The sequence below is a fragment of the Clarias gariepinus genome, chromosome 16 (genome assembly GCF_024256425.1).
Source record: "Clarias gariepinus isolate MV-2021 ecotype Netherlands chromosome 16, CGAR_prim_01v2, whole genome shotgun sequence".
Lineage (NCBI taxonomy): Eukaryota > Metazoa > Chordata > Actinopteri > Siluriformes > Clariidae > Clarias > Clarias gariepinus.
Window position 1 is genome coordinate 14,658,803 of NC_071115.1, and position 25,742 is coordinate 14,684,544.

Consider the following 25,742-nt stretch of genomic DNA (forward strand, 5'->3'; position numbering starts at 1 on the left):
ATATTATTTAAGGTCGAGTATAGTGCACCTAAATAGGGCGTATGATAATATTTAGCACGCTGCCAAAGCAACTGTTTTACCTCACATCCGCTTTTAGTTTTCCTCTCTGTTATGCTGCTCGGGTGACCTCAAAACTGTGCATTGCCTTGATGTACTGTTTGGCAAGAGTGTTAATAATATCATTTAATTATATTTCGAGTTTTATTTCATAAGCCTTATCTGTCTTTTGAAATTTGAAAGCAGTTTACGTTTGGCACTTTGAGTCATGGCCACACAGGTTTTACAGGGATTCAGGTGTCTGATGTCCAGGACGTTCATCCACCACAGGTTTCACTCAAACCACAGCTCCTGCCACATCCTGTTAAATAATGGAAATGTCTCTCAGGTAGGTATAAATGCTGCATGATTTGTTTAAAAAAAAAAATCACATTGCAATTATTAAGACAAACTGTTTGATTTAAACTACGTTATTTATTAATAAATTGCAATTACATAATCTCCCAGGTTCATATCGCCATTATCATGTTTATGTGCTTAATTGTGAAGCCCTTATACAATGTAGTATCAAAAAGTTTCGAGACTTGTTTTTATAACACGCCAACAGATGGCAGCACAAGGCTGCATTCACAGTCCACAGGGAGCACCGAGCTTCAAAAGTCAGTGTGCCAAAAGACCTCATCCTGTGGAGCTGTGGAACTGGTACTATTCTGACCATGTGCTTTACCATGTCTGCTATTTCATCATGGACAGCAAGTTAGAACAATGAGAGAATGTGAAATTCATCCATGTGGGACTGGGCAAATCTGCCTTAGATTTTTTAACATGATTTGTCAAAGTTTCAGACGACGCTCCGATGAGTTGTTTGAAGTGTTTTGAGTGGCACAGCAGACCATCACTGGAAGATGACAAGAGATCAGGAAGACCTTCATGGAGCTTAACCCCTGCTAACTTGTGCATGAGGATTATCATAGAACAATCCATTGAATTTCTGTTGAGGTCATACGCAACAGTCCAGGCAATCCTCACATGTGATTTGATCACCCAGTTACTTCCAAGTTCGTCCCCAGGCTGCTGACCCAAGAGCAGTGCCGTGGATGACCCGTCCTTTATATCAAGGATCATTAACACTAACGAAACTTGGGTGTGTGGGTACAACCCTTAAACGAGGCATAAGTCTTTACAATGGAACAGACTATCATCTCCATGACGGAGAGCTCAACCAAGTGCATGCTCATCGTCTTTTTCGACATGCGTGGCATTGTGCATCAAAAATTAGTTTCCAGGAGCTAGAGGTTAAAGGCTGGAAGGCGGGAAAAAAGAGCTTGTCAACAGCTAATCTCGAAATATTTTGAAACCACTTCATATATGTAAAATATACAGTGTGTGTGTATTATATATATAAAAAAGATGCGTTTGACACTACACTTGTTTCCTATTATGTGTTTATTTGACATTGTTTCTTTTTCAAATTTGCAGCTGAATGTAGCCTTGGCATGCAGAAGTCCCGTATTTCCCAGTGTGAGGACACTGTCTTCTCTCCCTCCACCACCTTCGCCCAGGGACAAGAAAACTACAGAGAAGAAGTTTGGTGTAATCCATGCAATCAAATATCTTCTAAAAAATATAGTTTTTTTTTTTTTTTTCCCTGTATAACAGCAATTTGCCAAAGTTAACCATTTTTTTGTACATTAAAGATTGCCATTTCATTCCTGTTAAACAGATATCTGTTATATTGGCTTTACACTTATAGCTGCATTTAACATTTTGCATTATGCTGAAATTATGTATGAGGTCTGTCCGGAAAGTATCCAGTATCCATATAATATGAAAAACCATTCAATGAAGCAGATACAGGGAGCATTGTACAAATGATGACAGTGATGCCTTAGTCCTTTTCAAAGTAGACACTTTCAGATTGCCAGTACTTTTACCAGCGCATCTTCCACTGTTTAAACCCCTTCTGCAAAACCCTTTGTTAGAATCATAATCAGCTGACTTGTCGTTTTTACCTTAATCACGTCGACAATCTGAAGTCTCTTTCCTTTCAAACTCGAGTTTAGTTTTGAGAAAAGCCAGAAGTCACAGGGTGCCAAATCTGGGCTGTAGGGGGGCTGAGTCACCAGGGTGATTGGATGCACTTATTGCATCATCCCTGAAAGCCGCCTGAATCATCCCGAATAGTTTTTGCAGAGAATTGTTCGAGCTAAACGATGCAACAAAATGATGCAGACTCATTGCTCTAACCGTTCAGTCCTTTTGAATGCGACGGCCACACGGTACACATGCTCACTTGATGACGTCTAGCACCCCACTGACTAAGTCATCATTGTTCATGCATGCACATTTGAGTCTCATTGGCTGCCAGGTTACATCAATGTTGCACAAACCATTCTCATTATATTAACAATAGCTAAATACTTGGCAGTCATAGCAAGGATACATAGCAAGTTCTTGAACAGTTGTCTCTTGCTCCCCTGTGTCTTTTTAGCCAGTCACTTGGAAATCTCTTGCTGTCACTTTTGCCCTGGGTGGGACTCTTCTTCTGGGCATGAAATACTTTAAAAAAGAGAAAGAAGAAAGTAAGGCTTGGATACGACTTTCTCTATTGTTACACACACAACATACCTGACTATAATGTAAAGTTTACTGTATAGATATGAATACTCTTATTGATGGAAATGTGTACAGTATTGTTTGTAATTAATCTATTAATAATTAAATTGTTTGTTGGATCTCTGTTTATGAAGCATCATGAATGCAGAGATTGCTTAAAAGGGGTGTTTTTTTTCCCCTCACCGGTATAGAGTTTGAGAAAGAGAGAACAAGGTCTTTAGGGAAACCAGCCCTTGGAGGTCCATTCTCTCTTAAGGATCACAACAGTAAACCTACAAAAAGTGAAGATTATCTTGGCCAGTGGGTGCTCATCTATTTTGGATTCACACATTGTCCAGATATCTGTCCTGATGAACTGGAGAAGATGATTGAAGTCGTGGATGAAATAGGTAACATCTTTTTAAGGGCTACTTGATTCCAATTTAAATGAAGTTAATTTTCTTCATGTTAAAAGTGTTTTTTTCTCTTTCATTTTTATATTTAGACAGGATAACGACACTCCCAGATTTAACACCGATTCTCATCACAATCGATCCGGAAAGAGATACACCCGAGGCCTTGGCAGCATATGTCAAAGGTAGAATTTCGGCTATTGTTTCTTGGTACAGCATCCTCAGGTGTGGACAAATCATAAATTAGTTAACCAACCAACAGGAAAATAAAACATCCGGCACTTCTGCACAGTTCCATATTGCGCTTCCTTAGAGACTGCAATTACCAGGTAGTACAGTAGCTAGCATGATATAGTGTATGATCAGCTTATAGTGCACTACACAAAATTTAAGGAACACGACAAACCCTGTGTCTTGGACCTCTGTAAAAAGTCAGCAAGTTGTTGGACAATGTGTTCTTTATGAGATCTGCTGCTTTATTATCACAAAACACTTAATGATATTTTCTAGTTTGGCTAGCATTTTTATTTCTCTCAGTACAGTATTTATTACATTATGTACAGTATTACATAATGTATTAGAAGAGTTACAAATTATTTTTCTTTACTTTAAGTTGTGTTTCAACATATCTGAACTTCCTGATTCCTTACAAAATCATCAGTTCTAAATATATTCTTATTAATCCACTTATTTAACCTTATTTTACTCTCACATCACTATTAGGTGCATTAAGTTTAAACATGCATATCAAGAGTCACTATTGAATAGTTTTTTTTTGTTCTCTCTCTCTCTGCTAATTGAGCCTCCAAATTAAAAATACCAATAGGTCAGACAGATATTTTTTCCTGTGCTAGGTGCGCAGGCTATTGATTTGTCTACCCTTGAATGTTTTAATGCACTGGAACAATTTATTTTTTGTTATCTGCAGAGTTCTCACCAAAGCTGATCGGCATGACAGGAACACTGGCACAAATCGAGCAGGTCTCCAGAGCCTATAGAGTGTACTACAGTCAGGGTCCAAAAGATGATGACAACGACTACATTGTGAGTTTTGCATACCTTCAAAATGTTATAAATCAGATTATACATTTTGGGTTGATCCCAAATAGTGCAGTGTGTGTGAAGGTGGAAGTTTTGCACATTGGAGATGGGTGAAATAACGAGTCAGTAATGAATCGCGATTCTCTTGTGTGGTGATTCACATATTGCCACACTGACTTCAAAATCATAAAAAAAAGTTAAAAAATAGATACATACACATTTTTACATTTATAATAGGTGATGAACTGGTTAATGACCAAAATTGGCTGGTTTTCAGTTTAATTGGCCATTGACTGGCAATCCTCTGATTAGCCTCAGATGTAAACAATGAGTGCAAAGCTTTCGAGTGGCATTGCATTTTTTTTTTTTTATTTTATTTCATTAAAATTTTTTTTTATTGCATTTCATTTTCAAAAATCTTTGCATTTTCATTTTCATATTGCATTGCATTTTCAAAAATCACACGTGTTCAAAGCCTCCTTATTACACACACACTTACACAAGTCTTAAAACACTGTGAATGCTAATTTTTCTTGAAAATTGTGCACGTTAGAAGCCTCACACACCTGTGTGCTGCACTGTCAAGCTGGGTTTTGATACTTTCGGGGAATTTGAGGCAGTAAAACATCGCTGTTTCATTATAATCCTCCAGATGGCGCATTCTGAATTAGATGTAAGGAGGAATTATTTGTAGGAGTGAATTATATGCTAAAGTTTGTTTAGAAATAATGATGGCAAATGACAACAGAAATGTTAAATGTTAAACTCTTGTATATGAGTTAGTTTGTATTGTTAAAAAGCTTGTCCTTGTTGGTTTTCCATCTGCTCCCAGGAAGGGGTCGCCACAACGGACTATTATTGTTAAAATACTGCTCTTAGTTTTTAAGTAAGAAAACTAATGTTATAAAGACTAGGCTACATTTAACTAATCCTTAATTTTTTTTAAAGGTTTAAAATAGTAACAAAATTTGAGAAAATTTGGATATACTGTAGGATTGGGATATTTATAAAACCATGATACTTTTATGTGATACTATCGCAATTTTAATTAAATCGATACCTAGGTGGTGACTTGTGATTCCCATTCCCACTGCACATTACACTTATTTTTAGCAGTGGACACAAAGCAATGTCGTAACAATTAGTTTTTTCACATTTTAGGGATCAGACAAGCATTATAATAAGTAGTTTTAATTCCCTGCATCATTGTTCAAAATGTGTTTTTGCTCCAAATACAGGTTGATCATACAATCATTATGTACCTGGTTGGTCCCGATGGAAAGTTTGTAGACTATTATGGCCAGAACAAGAAATCAGCAGAGATCTCCTCTTCCATCGCGTCACACATGAGGAAGCACAGACAGGCCAAGTAGTGAAAGATGGACTTCTTATGGACTCAACCTCAGAGACTGTTGTTTACAGAAAATGTTTTTTTTTTTTTTTTTTTGTTAAACGTTTCATAATATGAAACAGGTCTTAAATGAAATATATTTCTGTTATTTTTATTTTACTAAGATTGAAGAAGGATTCTGACTTACCATAGTGCTTTTGAGTTATAAGTGGTGTAAACCTTTGATCTCCTTCAATACTAGAAACCAGGCAGATCTATTAATAGTTATATCTTTTATATCATGCATTTTATGTGCCCAAATTCTGTTCAAGCTGTTCTCAGATTTATTTGGTAACAGATACAGTAGGAGAACATTTCTATGTCCTAACCTGCTGGAAAGGTGATGTTTTTCTCCCTCCAATTTCTGATCTGTGGTCAGGCTGCTTTTTGGGAACCAATAAAAATGATGGCCATCGCTAAATCCTTATTTGATATTTTTCAGGCTTTTAGAGCAATGGCAGTTAACTGCAGTGTGATCTAATGCCAAGAGTGATTACAAAAGAGTTGGCAGTTTTCCAGGTGTGGAGCAACGAGTCTAAAACAATAGGAGTGATAGGATGAATAAGAGGAGAACAATGAGTAAACTTTGCGTAAACTCTTTTGTTCAAGCTCTGGTAAAATAATGAGCTCTGCTTACATTTAACAGGTAATTTCTTCCTTTTTTAATTATAAATCTATGCAACAAATTTTGAAAATGCCACATTTTTTTTCTGTTGGAACCATAACATCCCCATACAGTATCATCTACAATAGAATAGTATATATTTATTTTTAGCACACTACCCAGGATGCCATGGAAACAGATTTACTCAAAATAGCTTAACAGATTTCAAACTGTCATCACATGGTTACACTTTGGAATACATTTAAATGTGCTATCTAACACTTTGGCATGTTTATACTGTATCTGAGATCAGAAAGCTTTCTAAAAGAAACTGCCAGGGAAATGCTACATTTTGTTTGTTAAACATATTAATGTTGAGCTGATTTACATTGCTACCTACTTTTTAGTCTATACGGGAAAGGAAATCATTCAAAATTTTACTGGAAGCTGCAGAAAATAGAAAAACTGAGCAGTGACTTGTGTTGGATTAAAAGACATTACCCGTGTGATTATTATACTGTAGAACTAGAATGTCACTTCTTGCAACATATATAAGATAAATCGCAATCAACTAAGGAAAAACAGACAAACAAAAAAAAAATACTCTTGATTTCACACAGTGGTATCTGATTTGGTGGGAATTACTGGGTCATGGGTATGCTGCTTGAAACAAATCCTAATGATTGTTCTCATGCTCTTTCATTAGCATGCAATAGCAATAATAAACCAGCAAAGGGTTCATTACACTCTACAAATCAGTTAGGTTCTAACATCTGGGAGGGAAAATCTGTTTTACTTAACACGGTCTCATTCTCACATATATTTAGTAAGCATATTGTCCTGATCAAGTTTGTGTCTCATAGGAGGCTCATCCTCGGAACACTAGGCAAGAGGTACTGTAGAAATACCCTGGGTCTGGTGCTAACTGCAAGGCAACATACAGTACAGACACACATTCACACACTCAGTAATACTTAGTGCCAATCTGCCTTTAGCCATGTTTTGTGGGTGGTGGGGGAAACCCATATGGACAGAACAGGCACAGACAACTCTACACACAATTATAAGCTTAAGATCAAACCCACTACACCAGTGTCAATGCCTGTTTCCCTAAAATTTCAGTTTTTTTAAAAAACTTGGTGATTTCCTCTGATGCTTAGCTGTGATCTTCAAAACCGGTTTGTGAAAGTGCATTTACCCGAAGTCAGTTAGACTGCAACCTTAAGCTTACTTAAGCTTGTGGTCAGATAAGTGCTGCACAAGTGTCTGAGACAGTGCTGGCCGAAAAAAAAAAAGGTTGATGCTGGCCATGATAGAAAGGTACCAGAACATACTGTGCACCACAGCATGCCACACAGTACACAGCTTTCAGGCAAAGAGATCAAGTCTGCTGATCAGGCCTTTAAGTTCCCCAGATTCCAATCTGGTTGAGCATCCATGGATCAAACAGGTCTGATCAAATCAAAAAGGTTTTTGCAAGCAGGTAGCTATGTCTGCCATTGAAGCTTAAAAACATATGATATTCTAATATAAATTGTATTATTTCGTATAATACCTAATATCAAGGGTTTGGGTTTTACCTACAAAACCTTTCACAGTCTTTCACAGCATGAAGGCAATTAAATGCATCAATCTACAGGCATGTTGTGGCAAGGGAACTCTTGTTCAAGCTCAGGATTGAGCATGACCAGAACTCTGGAAGTGGCATTTCAAAAGCATACACATTACATTTTTGATTAGAGGTTTTAGCCATTTGATATACAAGATGTCTCCAGCATTTGTTAGCAAAAAGTCTTACAGAATATTTCATAAGTAGTACATTATATATTTAATTTTTTATTATAGTTATTTTTTCAGGTAGAATTTTAAGAATGTTTGTCAAAAGAAGATTGTTTTGAAATCATTCTCATGGGTCATGGCGTTTACAGCAGTCAACATCATTTAAAAGGAATGCATTCAAAGTGCAATTACATTCATAACATGAGTTCATTATGAGTGGGAAAGATGACTCCTTGTGTGTACAAAGCTATGGCAGTCACTTAGAGAATGTTTTTGCAAATTACAAATGTCTTTCAGATATTTCAAATGGCAGTGACTCTAGAGTTCAACCTATCGCATTATTCATTTGGCATGTTTTAAAACACATCCATGTCACACTTTACACCTCTCATTAAAATAATTAAATTAGAATCCCTAACAAATACCTAAATAACCTATTTTTTCTTTAATGGAAATAAATGAATTAACCTTTTCTTGAAATATAAAACATCATTATTATTATTATTTTTTTTAGTGTAGCTACAGTACATTCTTTCCCTTTACAAGAAGCACTCAGTACTATAAAGAGGACAAACTATTTCAAACAGCATTTAACTTCATTCTTCTCTATATTTCAAACATATTTCCAACTAAGGGAAATGTATCAGTCCTTCAAAACTCAACCATTTATTGTGTAGACTTTTTGTTAGACTTTTTATCATTATACAGTGTGTTTCCTTCACTTGGGATCTTGAGAAGGATGCCAGTTATGCATTTGTGCCCAACTTGCAAATTAGATTACGGAGTAAACACAGAAAGCAACGTCTAACATATGCATATAGCTAACATGTGCATCTCTTCGTTGAGAAAAGGATTTCAGCTGGCCTTTAAAATGAGGTTATGTGACCAGCAACAAAGCACACATTGTGTACTTGTACAGCAGGAACAATCTAATACTTGTTAAAATGCACAGTATAAATATAAATAAGAAAAAGCTAACATTTTTATATGGTAATTATTGCATTAAACTGTATATTTACTATGGACATGAGCAATTACATGTTTGTGCCGTGATGCGTTGTGCTATTGTCATGAGATTTAGTGTTGGACGAGGGCTGTCAAAGAGGCAGAAAAATTATCTTGTTGTCTTAGATGTAGGAGGTCTGCAGTATAAGGCACTGCATTTGCATTTGTCCACCAAAGAGACACACAGTAATGCACTTTCTCATATGTGGGGGAACCATATGGGAAACTTCCTCACATATTCTCCATAGAGGAGACACCCTAGGGGAAGATTCGACATGTTTTCTCACACATAGGGGCAACACATCTAACACATAGAAGCAAGCTAGAGGGCACTTCATTTCACTTAATTTGAAGGAGTTTTTTTATTTATTTATTTGATGGTTAGCCATCATATGAGAACCCTGTGGAGCATTTAATCTACTGCAGTTTTTCATCCCCTGCAGCACTGATGGAGGTAAAGCCCTGTTGACATCTGGCATAGGTTTTGACAGTGTGACATCGTAAGACAAATGTGTACTATACAGTAGTTTGTATAGCTCGTGTTTAATTACAGGTGGTTAAATAGACATTTGACATTTTTAAATATGACAGATTTCTTTTTGGACAAAAATGTCATAGGATATGTACAACATAGTCCTCTTTTGAAAGCATGTGCCTTCAAAACTCCATAGTACTAAGATAATACATTTCTATCTTATTATATCATATATTGTATGGTTAGGTATATCGTAAATATAATTTGTGATGATCTTGAATTTATGATTTGATACAGTATATTATCATATTAGTATTTTAATCCAATATCTTGAAACTGATCTGTTATATTATGGATAGAATATACAGTATATATAGATTTTGATCTCTTGACTTGTTTTTTATCATTTTGACCTAGTGCATATGCGATGTTGGGGATCTGCAAATTGCATAATATAGATAACATTTTGTGTTTCACCATAATTCTGTTCCTTGGTTTGACCGTCCTAATTCTGACTATATTGATTATCTTTTTTTAGCCTCAGGAAGCAGAGAAGCAAACTTGAGCTTTTAGCAGCATACAGTATGTACATTATGCTAAAAGATGGCAATGATACATATCAAGGTTACTAATGTCATTAATTTAAGATTTCTTCATCATAATATGTAAAAAAATTAACAAACCCAGATAATTTACTGGTTTAATTCAGCATGATTAAGTAGCAAATTAATGAATCACAACCAAGAAAAAAAAACACAAAAATAAAAAAGTCAGTTGAATGTAAATGTGTTCTTTATCGACTAAATACCATTATACGAGGATTGAAGCAAAAAAAAAAAAAAAGAACATTTGTTTTTATCCTACTTTGGATGCATAGATGAATTAGTAACATGATAAAGAAATCATGGTAATGAAATCAATTGTGGTGATTTATGTAAGAGTTGTTCAGCACAACTGAATCATTTGTGAATCACCCATCATCAGTGCTAGCATGAATGGCCAATGAATGGGCACACTGATGGAACTGGAAGCCCATGACAAGCATGCAACTTTTTTCTTTGATCTGTTAACATGACAGAATTCTCATAAATAATTTTCGAACAGGCCGAGGGTGGGTTCTACTGTGAGAGCTTCATGATGGCTTTTTAAAAACAAGTACTTTGTCCGCCCTTCTCATCACTCATCCTTAACTCCCTGGTCTAGACACCAGTAAAAATAGCAGAACCGTTGTCTTTGTCTGAGCTACTGTCATTACGGGGGGTTGGTGGGGCGGGGCGGGGGTTCTTTGGCAGGAAGAAGAAGTCCTAAACAAGGTCCATTTGACTTGAGCAGCACAAAACTGGCCTTGTTAACTGGAGAGGGAGTCATTTCTCTACTCTCCCTGTCTTCTTGGTGTCACGCACTATGCTGCCTGTCGTCTCCAGAGTCCAGGAGAAGGCTTGTAACCCGATTGCATCTGGGGCTCGAGAACAAAGCCTTTTAGAAAGTTTCCAAGCTTGGCAACCACAGCCTGGCATTTTTGTCTGACCTCTGCTTATGGGAAATGAGAAAGGAAAAAGAAGGGCAGAGTTCACGGGTCTTCATCCATTCATTCCACATATTTGAGTCTTGGATTTGGGTCGTTTTGTACTTTCTGTATTATTGTACGAGTGAGTGAGAGTGGGTCTAGAACCAACTGCTCTGTTATAAGTGATACACAGGACATTCATCATCCCATCTAGAATTTTCTACTTTGAATATTTTGACTCGTTGATGAAGAGGAGCACCTGGTAAGAGCATTTAGTCAGTTTTGGGGAAATAAAAAGGCTTACAGGACAATTAGCTGTGTTTACTGGTCTAACAAAAATGGAGATATGTTCTAATATGCCTTGCTGATATAAATACATATATACCCTATTTAGGGTCAGTATATAGACAGAAATGTTACATTTTCTTGCTATGAGGTGCTTGGTCTATTCAAATCCTTTCTGATTGTGTAGTGTCTTTCATGTTCCATGTACGTGATTAATCAATGCAACTCAAATGGTAGATCAAACAGGTGATTTTTCTAAAATAATTTATAAATCTCTGAATTATTTACTCCTGACAGTCTAGTGGTTGTTTCTCAAATAACACCCCTGGTTATTTTATTTATTTATTTATTTATTTTTATTATTATTAAACTAAAATCAGTTTTTTTAAATAGACATATCCATTAGTATGACTTTAGATTCTTTTCATGCTGCTTTCAACTCAATCCAGTGTGTTTAATCATCAGTATCTATAATATTTTATTTCTTTTGTCATGTTGCACCTTGCCCTAGATCTAAGTATCGCTTTAACTCAAACTTTCAGGCTACGTTACATAGCCTGCATGTTTAAATTACCCTTATGATGTTTTTGTTCTGAGAGCAGGATGAATTTTGGCCATCGTTGCTAAAATTTTCATGAACTATGGTCGATACTTAGCATTCTTTTTAGAGAGAATAGCCCAAATGTCAGTTTTGTTCTCTACAGACAAATCAGGAAGGAGTGTGTAGATGGAGAAACCTGGTGACTGATTTCTTTTTGTGGACTAGGACAGTTTTAATGCTAGAGCCTTTCTAAAGATTTTACACCGTGCTTATACAATGATTACATCATCAGTCAGCACAATATATGTTTAAGCAGGAAATGGGGTCACACACATTTTTCTCTACATTACCACTCTTCAATTTGATTTTTCCTGTCCCACTATCATATTTGCTCTGTACTTTTTCTGCAGTCCTTTGATGTTCCTTTATTTTTTTGAGAAATGTAACAGTGGTGACATGCTGAGATTTTAATGAAAAAACTCCTGACAGTGCCTTTACTTTGTCTTTAATGGCACTGGCACTAAATTAGTCCCCGACAAGCATGTCACAATATATACTACTGTATAGACTCCTGATCTCAACTGAAGGCCAAAGAATGCTTTTTTGGTGGGTAATTTGGTTGTGACAGCAAACCGAAGCCGAACATCATACCATGTAAAGCTAGTTTATCTCGGAATAGATGTTTATCTCCGAATAAATGTCATGTTCCCTGTCTTCCCCTTGGTAGGTTTGTTACAACTGATGATTCTTTGAGATATAAAGAGTCAATTAATTCTTTTTAATGTCCAAGGCCATTATGCCAAATGATTACAAACTAAAGGATTTCTGTTGACAGTGATTATTGCGACATGAATCAATGGTCTAATAGTGCAATTGTATTCTTTTACTGTGATTCATGTGATGCAACATCTCTGCATCCCTATTTGGGCATTTTAATAACATTCCTAAACATACACTAAGAATTGTTTACCCGTGTTCCATTATGGTACCTTGTTGGACTGTTGGATGTTGGACTGATAAAACCAATTTTTATCAAATTGGTAAATTTACCAATTTAGAATTTAGTTTATAATTAGCATATAGGATTAGTTTGGTTCTTCTCATAACACTGATCTTGCTGAGGTTGCTTTGTGTGTGATTAACAACTTTATATAACCCTTAACTATTTCTATATTTTGTAATATTTTTATTATGCCCCTACTTGTACATTTTATTTTACTAGTTAAATTTTCTTTCGAATTTCTTTTTATTAATATTTATTCCCTATATATAGTTTTCTTTTCTTTTTAAGGTCACTGGCGGTCGTACAAGCATTTCACTGCATATCGTACTGTGTATGACTGTGTATGTGACAAATAAAATTTGAATTTGATTTTAATTTAATTGTTCAATTGTGTTGACTTAAAGCAAGAACTTTTGATTTTCTTTCTCTTCTCTGACTGAAAAATATTCATGATAATAATAATAATAATAATATCAAGAAATTTTGTGGCTGATAAAAACATGATGCACCATGTCACCATCAAAATTATACCATAATTTGTGCCACTTAATGTGATTTGTGCTATGTTCAGGCTGGTAAAGGAAAGTTGTTAAGTCATACGGTATATTCTATCAACTGCAGTGAAAAGAAAGGCAGGATTCATCACATAAGACTCACACACCACAGCCTAATCACACTGGTAAATCCTGTTCATTTTTGCTGAGTCTGTGCTGGCAAAAGAAACATTTGTGTTATTTAATTTCATTGTCATTTTAATTTTCAATATATTTCTCAATCGTAACTCCACATTGCATTAACTTCCAAATTATCCCAAAACAGTACGCTTAATACAGTATATGCTGTGCTTATACCCTTTAGAGATTTTCTTTTTCTTTTAACGAAACAATACTGTATATTATTGGCATTGACATCTGCAGTACTGTACATGCTCAGACAAGCTCAAGGAGACTGGATGTTTTACCCAACTGTGTTGGTACAAAGTCAGAGTGTATGGGTGTGATGAAGAATATGTGGGTATAGAGCAGCGATTATGGAAATGTACCAGTGGTTGCTAAATCCAGTAAGTACTGTGATAAAGTTAGCTTTAAACAAAGGATATGTCAGTCAGACATGCATTACAAAACAGGTTTCTAATCCTAAACAGAGTGCACATTGCATATTATGTGCTGATATTTGGAGCTTTTGGAGCTTCTGGATGTCAATTTTACATTTTAAATTTAAAGGACATTTATTATTTATAGTGTTTTTCACTATCCTGACATGTAGTCCAGCTATTAAGAAAAGGCAAATTTGCCCATCCATCCACCTAAATGAAAAACTAGAGGATGTGTCTCAAACCGCTTATGTAATATGTTTTTTTTTTATTTTTATAACATTTCTGAGTCCCAACAACAATTAACATTTATTGTTTCCAGTGTGTCTTCAAATGAAAAAGAAAGTTCTTCATTTTTACATTTAGTCATTAGTCACATCTTTTATTTTAAAAAGATAATCCTACCACTTTGCTTACTTGAAATCGGGAACAGTCCAGCTAGGCAGTGATACAAAGTACTGTTGTTTGGTGTATCAGTGCAAGCCTTACCGTATTGTTTTACAAAATTATTTTTTCATTATTAAAAGAGGCATTGGGAAATTTGTGTGTTTTTTCTCTCTTTTATTTTTTTACATGCTACAATAACTCAATGGCCCCAAAAATTCTACTCATGCTCCTTTATTAAAAAGGGTGCGAGGAACAAGACTCATGCCAGCAGTACACCAAAATGCCTCAGTGGATGTCTGCTAATACAGCGGAATGAAAAATTAGTAAAAGAGCTCTCCTTTGTTCCCTCATCACAGCATGTGCCAGATCTTTCAGCGTGAGTGTGAGGGAGGCGATGCAGTGTGGAATCTCTTTTATGTCTTTTATGTTACACATCAAACGTCGACCTACAATCTGTAGGAGTGCATGTAGAATGCACACCTTTATAATTGATCTAATGATCACTGGCACCCTTGATCTCCCCATTTTAGGAAAACATCCGGTGAATGAATGTTCTGTGATCGGAAAGGCCATGTTGATGGCAGAGGTCAGAGGAGAATGGACAGAGTGGCTTAAGTTGACATAATTAAGTAACTCAAATAGCCGCTTTTAATAGAAAGAAAAGAATCTAAGTCTGCCAAGAACAGCAACCTGAGGATACAGCGGGTGCAACCCACTGAAATTGAACAACCGGAGATTGGAAATAGGTATGTTGAGATTTGGGACCATTAAAATAACTGGATTTATCATTTGAGGATTTAATCGGTAGATCAGTACCCTTGGGATGTAATTCTGTCAGAGGTTAGAAACTGATAATGTATGAGTAATCTGAGATGGCATATTTGTGGCAGTCTGGAAAAACTATAATATAGTATAATACAACTATAACAAACATTTCAGTCCCGTATTCTAGTAAACAGCCAAAATATACTTATGGCAACTTTTAGAAACCAAGAAAACCAAACTATTAATCCTTTAGTCATGTCGCCAGTGAGCCAGTTTAACAAGTACAGTTATAGAAACAGTTATAAAGTCTGCCTAAAGATGAGCAAAACCTTTCTAGCTAAATTTGATTTCCTTACAAAGTAAATGTTTCCCTTTGATCAAGCTGCTTGATAGCCATGTACCCTAGAGAGATGGACAAATCATTTTGTCATTAGATACTGTTCGTCAATACGTCTGTGATAACTTATGTGCTGCAGTTGGAATAGAATATATATATTTTTTCTTTCCACTTTATTTATAAATTTTTTTTAGTATTACAAAATTATCACAAACATTTCAAAAATACAGTTTACATAACCCTTCACCCTAACTAAACATAGAAAAGGTAGTCAGGATGCAAATAAGGAATTGTCAAAATAAGATACAACCAATAACCCCCTAGTAATAAAGAACAATTATTGTGACCCCTTCCCTGACTTTAGTCCAGTGAATACGATGGAGTATTTTGCATTGGATCCACCCATGATTGGCACATAGAGATAAAGAATGCACCCTATTCAAGACACTTTCCCATAATTCCTCTGGAATCTCTTCTGATAGGTCTTCTTCCCACTGTGTTTTTAAAGATGTCAGTGAACTACTATGCAGGAAACATATTTTATCATAAATATAGGAAATCATCCCTTTCCCAATAGACCTTGGTTCGAGGAATGAGTCCAAGGGAGTTGGAACTGGAAGACTAGGAAATTGAGGATGCATATCAGAAATAAAACTGCGAACCTGTAAATAGCGAAAAAAATTGTTTTGGGGCAGTAAAAACTTATCTGAAAGCTGCTGGAAAGATGCAAAGACATCATCTATATATAAATCTCTAAACATAGATAAGCCGTAAGTTGCCCATTGGGAGAAAGTTCTATCCATCATGGATGGTGGGAAAACAAAGTTTGATGCTATGGGGGCCGACATAGGGAAAGCTTGTAATCCATTATGCCGTCTAAACTGTCTCCAGATTCGCAGTGAAGTTTTTACAATTATATTTTTTTGTAAATAGAGGGTATGAACTGTTAATAGGGGAATGTAACAGGGCTGTTAATGTAGTGGGCAGACAAGAGGTTACTTCCATAGCAAGCCACATAGGTGAACACTGAGGCTCTAAAGTTAGCAGGCCAGTAGTAGTACTGAAAGTTGGGCATGGCCATACCTCCAAGAGATTTAGGGCATTAAAGAAGTACTTTACGGATTCTAGCAGTCTTTTTATTCCATATAAACTCTGTAACTAAACCGTCAAGTCTTCGGAAAAAGGACTAAGGGAGAAAAACAGGGATACACGGAATAGAATATTTAAATGCACATTTTTTCACATAAACATAAAAAAAGTTGTTATTGTGACATCTGGAAATAAAAGTTTTAGTTCAGGAACAGCAGGCCCCCACATACATATATATCTAAAAACAGAATGCAGCAGAAGTCCAACTATTAACTGATTATGTTATGGATTCTACAGAACTATAAGAACGCTTTTAGATTATTTGCTTTTGGTATGCTTCGTTCATCAAAACAACTAGCAACATTCATTTTAAGGTGATTTGCTTCTCTTTTTTAAGTAGTCTACACTGCAGTAGTCTTTACTTCTTTAGCATCTTTTATTATGTCCATTGTCTTTTTCTTCTTTTCTATACCCATATTTCCTCCCAGTCCGAGTCTGGAGGTGGTTGATAAGGTGTGAAGAGACATTAGTTTTGTTTCTAAAAGGTAATAATGCTGTTTTTGTTTTATGATACAAGCTATACCTTTTCACACTTCACAGATACAGTATATTACATATCTGATAAGGGTCTTAACTCTAGCTGCCTGGGACGCCTGGGTAGAAGGCACAGTATCTGAAGGCATGTCTACACGGCTTATGAGGCAATGATTACACTGTATATGTTTCTAAGCATAAAACAAGGTAAATTATTATTAACAAGGTTTATTATTTTGTTATATTACTGGACAGCTGAAAAACATGAGATTAAACATGTGATTTATCAGAACAGCCAATGTATTACTAACTCTATTCTTAGCATGTCCCTAATGCTGTTGGCACATTGCTAATTAGAACACATTCTTTAAAAAATTAATCATATTCCTATTCCCTAATCTTACTCAGAAGGCAAAGGGAAAAAAGGAGTTAATAGAGAATACAAGATAAGGAACCAATAGATAATTAAGTTATTAAAGTTTTGTAGTCTTTTTTCCCCCATGTTTTTTTCTGACAGATATTTTAAGTTATGATCCAGGAGTCTTAGAGGTCCAATACCACTATAGGGCAGAACTAGACAATTTTATTTTACACTTGGACTGTAACTTCGATTAGCACATTAATTTACCCAGTAAAACTAGGTTTACTGATTTTATGTTCTTCCATGTTATAAATGTACATGATGGTGGTAAATTCTGCTCCCTTAACAAGTGACTCCTCAGTATATGGTACAGGTATTAAGAATTTTAAAAGAAAAAAGAGAGAAATGGTTATGCAAACTGTATATGGACAATTTGCCAAGTTTTCAAAAAAGATGAGGAGCTCTGGCAATGGCCAGAGTCTCCACGGGATGAGTGAATGCCCACTTAACAAGTACTAGGGCTCTGGGACAGCAGCATAGGCATTTGCTCCCCTCCCAGCTCTCATACGGGAACTGCAGACACACTGTTGCCTGTTGGTCATTCCGGCAGGTGCACAACATGGTCTTGCAAGTCTCTCCAAAGTAGTTGGAGAGATCACTGGAAGGGCAAGACTGGCCTGGGCTATGACAAGAAAAATGTCCCCTCAATGTCAGCTTTGCCCAGCAGAGAGAGTACTTACTTGCAGAGAAAATACTTGCTTGGTAACCTTGAAAAACACCATCGATAAGATAAAAAATCATTCCACTGGAATGACTCAAGGCAGACGTAAGGAACTTCTGCTAGTGGTGTCCTGAATGCCAGAAGAACACACCCAAAAAGCCGGCCCTGCCCTGCTTATCTCTCTGCCTGTTATTAGTGTGCTGTTCGAGCGCATCGGCATGGACCTGATTGGCCCACTTCCAAAAAGTCAGTGAGGAAAAGTTTGCTTCATCACCATGCTTGAAGTGGCACTTACAGAATAAGGCAAGGAGAACATTGCTTTCAGCACTGAGCAGGGCCACTGGCAGGGCTGACAGAGGCACAGTACCTGGATTGGATTAGCTACAGACAACTTAATTCATAAGAAAAAAAGGACTCCTCTCTGGAACCTGCTCTGCAACTGAAAAGGTGCAGTGGACAGCAGAAACAGAGGTGGCATTTTACCAATTGAAGAGCCACCTTACCAACTCCTCTGACCTCTGTAACCTCAATACCGACAATCCCTTTCTGGTACATATAGATGCCTCAGAAACTGGGCCTGGAACCATCCTTAACCTAAAATGGAGAGGATTATCCCATTAAGTTGGCTGTAAAGAGGCTGAAATACTACCTAGCAAAATGGCACTTCACTCTGGTCACTGATCCCCTACAGTGGATGGCAAGAGCTAAGGATACCAATCCTTGCATCACCCACTGGTTCCCCTCACTACAGGACGACTCATTCTCGATCCTGAACAGACCTAGAGCACAGCATAGCAATAAGAATGGTCTCTTCAGGCACCATACTCTGTCCTCATCTCCTGGTATGAGCTCAAAGCTCATGGATGTGCTGTGATGGTGAGTCTACTGTCAGCAACTCTTACCATCTACCAGTTGCCAGGAGGAGAATGGCAAAAGATCATCATCCATCATCTTGGTGTCATTAACGTCCCATAAAAGGACTGTTGAATGGCAGTCCGGTGAGTAGTACTTTGCAAACCACAGAGAAGGGTTCTTTACCGCAGCTCAACCGCTTAAAAGGGTCCCTCACTAAAGCCTGCCTTTTTGGCTTCTTAATTTTTAGCCTCAGTCAGGCCAGCCTGTTGATCAACCTAGAATGCCCACTCTTATTGCCAAAGATCCAAGGAATGAATTCTATGCACTGGCTCACATAACCCTCACTTCACCACCCTCCTCACCAAGTGATTCATCCCATCCCCATCACTGTTCATTAATCTGCGTTCTGGCTTACCCTATTGCAGTGGTTTACAATTTATATTTAATATTTTGTTTATTAGTTTATATTTATATATAAAATGTATCACGCCGTATGACTGCAGATAAATCCCCGTTATCCGTTATCACCCAAATTAAGATAAATTCCCTGTTGAGTCTGGTCCCTCTCAAGGTTTCTTCCTATTGCCATCTCAGGGAGGTTTCCGTGCACTGTCGCCGTCACCCTTGGCTTGCTCATCAGGACAATCTTATTATTTTGATTACACATTTCATACAAACTTCCATAGTTCTCATGATTGTTTAAATCTGCTTTGCGACAATGATCATTGTTAAAAGAGCTATATAAATAAAATTGAATTGAATATTCTACTGGTAGCCAAGGAAATGTAGCTGCCTTTTTACCTTATATTTACTAATAAAAATAAAAAGGCAGCAAAAAATTCTCTCATTTTTGGAACAGCTACAAAGGGTAAAAGTTTCTACAGAAAATGAAAGCATATGAGGCATTTTCATATTCTAGCCTAATAGCTGAGCAGAACCTCTGCCTGCTTAGCAACTTCTGCTTTATTTAGCCAAATATTTGGCTTGCTGCCACATATTGTAATACTCTCAACATGATAAAAACCATCATAGGTGCACTCTGGTACTTAAACAAATACACCTCTGGTCAAGTCTATCAACAAAAATGGTATTATTTTTAAAAAAGTGCAAATTCTCGTTTTTTTGTGTGCTGCTAAATGAATATACAGTATATTAGATATAGCACCAGTCAAAAGTTTGGACACAAGTTTGGATTTATTTTTCCTTATTATAAAAAAGACAAGAAGATCAGCTGTTCTGGAACAGTTCTTGGAAGAACAATATTGTCAAATGCATTTGCAAAACCCATTAGGCACCAGAATGAAGCTGGCTCTTAAAGACCATACCAGGAAAACAAGACCAAAACCTACATCTGCTGCAGAGGAGAAGTCCATTTAAAGTTACCAGCTTCAAAAATCACCAGTTAACAACAAACCGTTATGAAGGCTTTACTGAGCAGAAGTAGCAGACATCTCAATATCAACTGTTCAAAGGAGATTATTATGTATTTGGGATGCCTTCAGCAGTGTTTTACAATGTAGAAATAAATACAAATCAAGAAAGATTATGTAATTACTAAGTGTGTCCAAACTTTTGCGGCGTGCTACAAAGCCTTTCTGAAAAGTCCTGTTGTCTATTCTGGCATTTGAAAACGTATACAGTATACTTTCTCATTGTTTTTCCTCATCAGTGACCAGAGCCATACACCAAACTGCAAATCTCTCATCTTCGACTTTTCTTATGAATATTTCCTAAAGCTACTATCCGAGGGCGTGCGTACCTGATAAAAAATGTGACTTTTAATGAGTGCAGGCATTTCTTGTATTATATTGTGTAAGCGTAGATGCTGTGCCAACTGCGTGAAGAGCCGCAGGCTGTGATGTGCCATTAACACTTTTCATCATCTCCACAAACCGTTTATCCTAAAAACTAAAGCATTGCACTGATATAGATTGGATTTATCTGATTTATACTGACACACATAGCAACAGCAACATGGACAGAAACTCTGGGTTTATAACCTTTTTATCTTTCTATTTGGCCCCTGCATTGCCGCATGATGTTTAGCTTGTGTAATGCTGCAATAGCCATTTATTTTTCAACAGAACACTAATATAAGTGCATACGAAGGGCAGCACTGTGTAATACTGATCATTATCAGTAGTTAGAGACCAGAGCCCTGGCAGCACCCTCATGGGGCAGGCTGTATTTGAGTTTTGGATAAAGAGAGAGAGAGAGAAAGAGAGAGAGATGAGAATCAGCTGAGGAGGGCCTCTGATCTTGGATCAGTCTGCTTCTTTACAATGCTATTTAAAACCTGCTTGGTTCAAGGAGATAAACCGTTCTTGAGTCATTGCTATTCTGGATCGTAGTTTGTGTTCTGTGTATTTGGTGCACTTCTGGCATTGGCTGGGCACCACTCATTCCCTGTGAACTTCGTGCATTAATACCATGTGCTGATGCATTTACTTTGTAAACATTTGTGTCCTCAGATTTTCTTCTTACATTATTGCTCATCAGTCATTATTGCCAGCTCTGAGCAGTCTGCACTGTTTGTTCATTTATTCAGCCAGATGTCGAAATGAAGAATCGCTTTTTCTTTCTGTGTCAAAAACATCAGCCCTCAATTCATTACAGACTTACATAGACTACTAACACTGATGTCAGCCTTTCAGATTTGTATTCATATCTTATTATTTAAAGAAGTGGCTGCCAAAAGATCAATATACAGTTTGCATAGACTATCAAACTACTATTTGATTACTATTTAATTGTTTTCACATCCTTTTTTTTTTTTTTTTTTTGAAAATGAACTTCTCACTCACCACCTGGGACACAGCTGCTTTGCGAGTGCTTATGCAAGAAAAAACATTTTTTTTTTTACTTCTTCGTAAACATTATCAGAGCAACTGAGCAAAAAAAAAAAAAGAACTTTAATGCTGTTATCCTTTGTAGGTCCTGCTGTGCAAAAGAAGCACTGCACTTAGTAAAATATGATTGCACTTCTAGGGCCTGATTTACTAAGATCCTAAATAATGAGTGCTAATTTGTGTGCGCAAAAGGGTAAGCTTAGCACACAAAAAGCTGCGATATTGTGTGCAATGTACAAAAAAGTTTCTTTAATTACATTATGATATTATCAAGATTTAGAAATGAGGTATTTCCTTATGCTATTTGTGTGAGCTCTAGAGGGCCAGGCACACTGAAAGGAAACTGTTGTATAAACATAAGATGGTTGTGAGATGCATGGAAAAATTATACCAAAAGACTGTATGATCATGGCCCTGGCTACAAATTAAAATCTTTTCATTGTTGAAATGCAGACATTGTCTAGAATGCATTTCGCAGATGTAATAATCTGTGCATAGATCACATTTCTGAAGGGTTTTTCAATTTTGTATTTGGTAGATTATGCACATGTGTCCTTCACATCTGTGCCCTGTGAAGGATTGGCACCATGTCCAGGGTGTACCCCACCATAGTTTCCTGGAATAGGCTCCAGACTCCCTGTGACCCTGTACAGGATATGCAACATAGTAGATAAATTAATTGATAAATGAATTAATGCTTGTGAGGTGGTATAACATCGCAGTTTCTCGATTTTCTTGCAGATAGCAAGTTCTAAACTATTTACACATACAAAGCACACAGTGCAGCATCCCATGTGGTACAGTAGGAGCAAATATTATATGCCAAGTTAGTTTCAAAATATAAAAATCTAAGAAGAAATCACAATACAAATTGAATCGGCACATATTTATAGTGATAATATCGTATCGGCTTGTTCCTGGTGATTCCCATCCCTAATATCTACTAATTTCATTTATTTGCACTGACCTGTCCTGTATTTGGTAATCCAAACTGTAAAGTCATTACACATAAAAACCATACACAAAAATCTACTATGCATTATGTTTTAAATGTTTTTTTAAACATAAAAATATAGCAGTCTAAAAAATAAATCGTCTCTAATAACTATGTTTACCATATATATTTTCCAGAAGCAACGTGGAAAATGCCATCTACTCTAACCACAAAGACGACCCAGACATATAAAACTCCAGGTGAGGTCAAGTTACTTAAGCCCCATTTTGCAAGTTTCACTAGCCTTATCCACATCAGTGGTTAAGGCATTGGACTACGGTTCGGAAGATCCCAGGTTCAAACCCCACCACCACCAAGTTGCCACTGATGGGCCCCTGAGCAAGGCCCTTAACCCTCAACTGCTCAGATGTATAATGAGATAAAAATGTAAGTTGCTCTGGATAAGAGCGTCTGCCAAATGCCTAAATGTAAGATGTCTCTAAAAAGCCTCAATTAATCTTTTGCAATTTCTCATACTTATTTGACTCCATTATTCAAATTGTCAATATTAACATGAGCATGTGCTATACAACACCCCTACATTGTCAGTTTGCCTGTAAATAAATGGCCTAGTCCCAGTCGAGTCAACACACTATTGTGATTATGCCAAAGAAAAGAAAAACCTGCATGGGCACTAATGGGCCAACGAAACTTGTGCATACACAGGCGACCAGGCCGTAATTCCTGACAGCGTCCCACTCATTGAATGTTCACAGGAGCGGGTGCACTGAGCTTCAAGCTTCAATCCTGTACCAGGATTGTCATTTCCAGACGCATGACCTTATTTAAAATGTTTGCACCAATCAAATTTTTTTCCTGCAGCTAAGAGTCTCCTTACCGTACTGTGCTTGAAGTAATCTATAAATGGCAATTCGTTTTGCGCCTTCATTCAGGAGAAATTTCATCACACGTCCCAGTTTGACTTGAATGCCCCACATATATTTATGTCTTTCTATTGGTTTTGTCCCAGTGCCCATTAAACATGATGTTATATCCAGGAGAATAATTAATTCCATTTCTAATTTTTTTATTTTTTATTTATGGTCCCATAATAAGATTTGAGAAGAATATTTCGTATACAGTGCCACTTTTGCTAATAGAATTTTTGCCTGCAAGTAACAAAATGACATGAAAGTGTTTCAAAATGACATTATAACTCTCGATGTGTGTCACGACGCCAGGCTGTGAATTACAGGCTGAGGAACACATACACAGAAAAGGGAAAAAAACGGATATAGCCAGTGTCGGTGGGGATGTTAAAGAGGTTAGAATTAACGGACAACCCTAGGAAGGATTAGAAAAACAGCTTGTGACTCCCAGTAGAGTTGCCAATTATGTGGTCTGGCCTGAACCATCACTGCACCACATTTATTATATCACCCTCATTTATCATCATGTTGTACAGCACTTGTCAGGCTGATGTTGTCATTGTCATTTGTTTTCATGGAGCCATTTATCAAGCAGGCTAGAAGGTATATATGTTATTGCTTTAACTGTTATTGTAAATGTAAAATTTCAGTTAATTTTAGTGCAAAAGCCTAAATATCATTTTTATTATTACTATTGTAATGACACAATGAGATTTCAGAGTTCTAACTGATGTAAACCCGTGATCTTTATGTTTTTAGTAAATGGATCACAGTCTACTGACGTTCCTGTGAAGCGACTGGAGAAGGTGGACAGGATGGTGCAAAAAGCCAGAGTGAAAAGCCAGGTACTGTCCTGCTCAGGCCGGTCAGACCTGAGATCTTTAAAAGGATTGATCTGGATGTCCGTGTGATGCATTACTTAAAACAGAAATGTCAGTTTACCTTCAGACTACAGCACTGCAGAGTTCAGTCTACATCTGATTTAGCTTATCAGCTAATTACCAAGGCATTCACAGAATAAGATAAATCACTGTAGGGCTTCAGAGTTTGACACTTTACACTTAAAGTCGGGAGAATAAAAGTGCACATTGAGATCACAATGCATCAGAGTATTGTTTAATCAGCAGGATTCTACAGTACGTATAGGTGAGGCAAACCTCAAAAATATACCCGATATTTCAACCACATAACCAGATCTTCATTGGTGCTGTGTTTTACAGAGATGAACTATTCAATATTCTGAAACCACAAAGTGTTCAATAAACTTTTGGTGCCCATTAACAGGGATCCTGAGGCTACGACTAAGTACAGTAGATAAGCCTTTGGCATTACTAGAAATTACAATCATTATACATACAGTACTGTGTAAAAGTCTTAGGCACACGCAAAATTTGAGGTGACCACTGGAAGTTTTGAGATCAGCTCCGTTTACAAGAAAGTACTTTATTACTTATTGATTACTTATTAGTACTTTATTATGATTTGGGTGGGTGTGGAAGATCTCCGACGATCATCATGCACAAGGTAGCGAATGGTTTTTCAAGGTAGCGGATGGTTGAACTTGTAGGTTTTTGTGATCTCTTGACGTTTTCCAGTGATGCTCTTCTGTTCTTGCAGTGTGCATGTCACTCAAAACATCGTGAACGACTCATTGCAGCATCGCTGTAAATCGTTTTGTTCATGCTGTCCATGATGAAATATTATGTGGTCAGAATAGTATCAGTATCAGTTTCACAGCTCCAGATGTACACAAGGCGATGTCTTTTGGCACACTGACTTATGAAGGTTGGTGCTTCCTGTGACTGTGCGTGCAGCGATCTGGTGCCATCTGTTGGAGTGTTACAAAACTAGTCTTGAAACTTTTCGATACCACTTCGTAAATGCTATAGAGCAAGCATCTCTCCCAAAAAACAGTAATTAATGGAGCAAAGTCAGTACTTTGGTGCAACAATGCTTTAAAGACCTTTTAGTCTCAGGTAAAATGTGTGCAGTTTCTTAAGAGAATTAGCTACTAAGGGTTATCCTACAGAACCACCCACAGTTGTTCTGAGGACTTTGACTGTTGCACTACCTTCTTTTTGCACCAGCAGCTTCCTTTTTTTCAATTTTTATTTTTTTTTAGTCTGAAAAATGGTTGTATCATGTGCCGTTTTTTTTCAGTAGCTGTAGTTTTTTCCTTTAACATTTAATTCTGTGTAGGAATTCCACGGTTGAGATGCCATGGTGCTGTAGTGGTTAGCACTGTCGCCTTGC

The 25,742-nt window shown here is 36.9% G+C and overlaps 2 protein-coding genes across 2 annotated transcripts in view; both read left to right on the forward strand.

The window, feature by feature from the left end:
* Positions 1-86: 86 nt before the first annotated feature.
* On the forward strand, positions 87-5,857 carry LOC128544138 (protein SCO1 homolog, mitochondrial). The gene is made up of 7 exons (XM_053514127.1): positions 87-385; positions 1,477-1,590; positions 2,489-2,579; positions 2,805-3,002; positions 3,098-3,190; positions 3,934-4,049; positions 5,285-5,857. The coding sequence occupies exons 1-7, from the start codon at positions 266-268 to the stop codon at positions 5,417-5,419; spliced, it is 867 nt and encodes a 288-aa protein (XP_053370102.1). The 5' UTR covers positions 87-265; the 3' UTR covers positions 5,420-5,857.
* Positions 5,858-10,944: 5,087 nt separating this feature from the next.
* gas7a (growth arrest-specific 7a) overlaps positions 10,945-25,742 on the forward strand; it is a 48,498-nt gene continuing 33,700 nt past the window's right edge. The window contains exons 1-3 of the mRNA XM_053514638.1: positions 10,945-11,068; positions 22,758-22,820; positions 24,249-24,334. Of these exons, the coding sequence (XP_053370613.1) occupies positions 22,772-22,820; positions 24,249-24,334 (135 nt within the window). The 5' untranslated portion in view covers positions 10,945-11,068; positions 22,758-22,771. The remainder of the gene's footprint in view (positions 11,069-22,757; positions 22,821-24,248; positions 24,335-25,742) is intronic.

What these genes read in the sequence shown, in the direction of transcription:
- LOC128544138 (XM_053514127.1), top strand. Translation starts at nt 266, where the DNA reads ATGGCCACACAGGTTTTACAGGGATTCAGGTGTCTGATGTCCAGGACG. An exon ending in CTACAGAGAAGAAGTTTGGT is followed by an intron (nt 1,591 to 2,488) that starts GTAATCCATGCA and finishes GTGTCTTTTTAG; the next exon opens with CCAGTCACTTGGAAATCTCT. An exon ending in CTTGGCAGCATATGTCAAAG is followed by an intron (nt 3,191 to 3,933) that starts GTAGAATTTCGG and finishes TGTTATCTGCAG; the next exon opens with AGTTCTCACCAAAGCTGATC.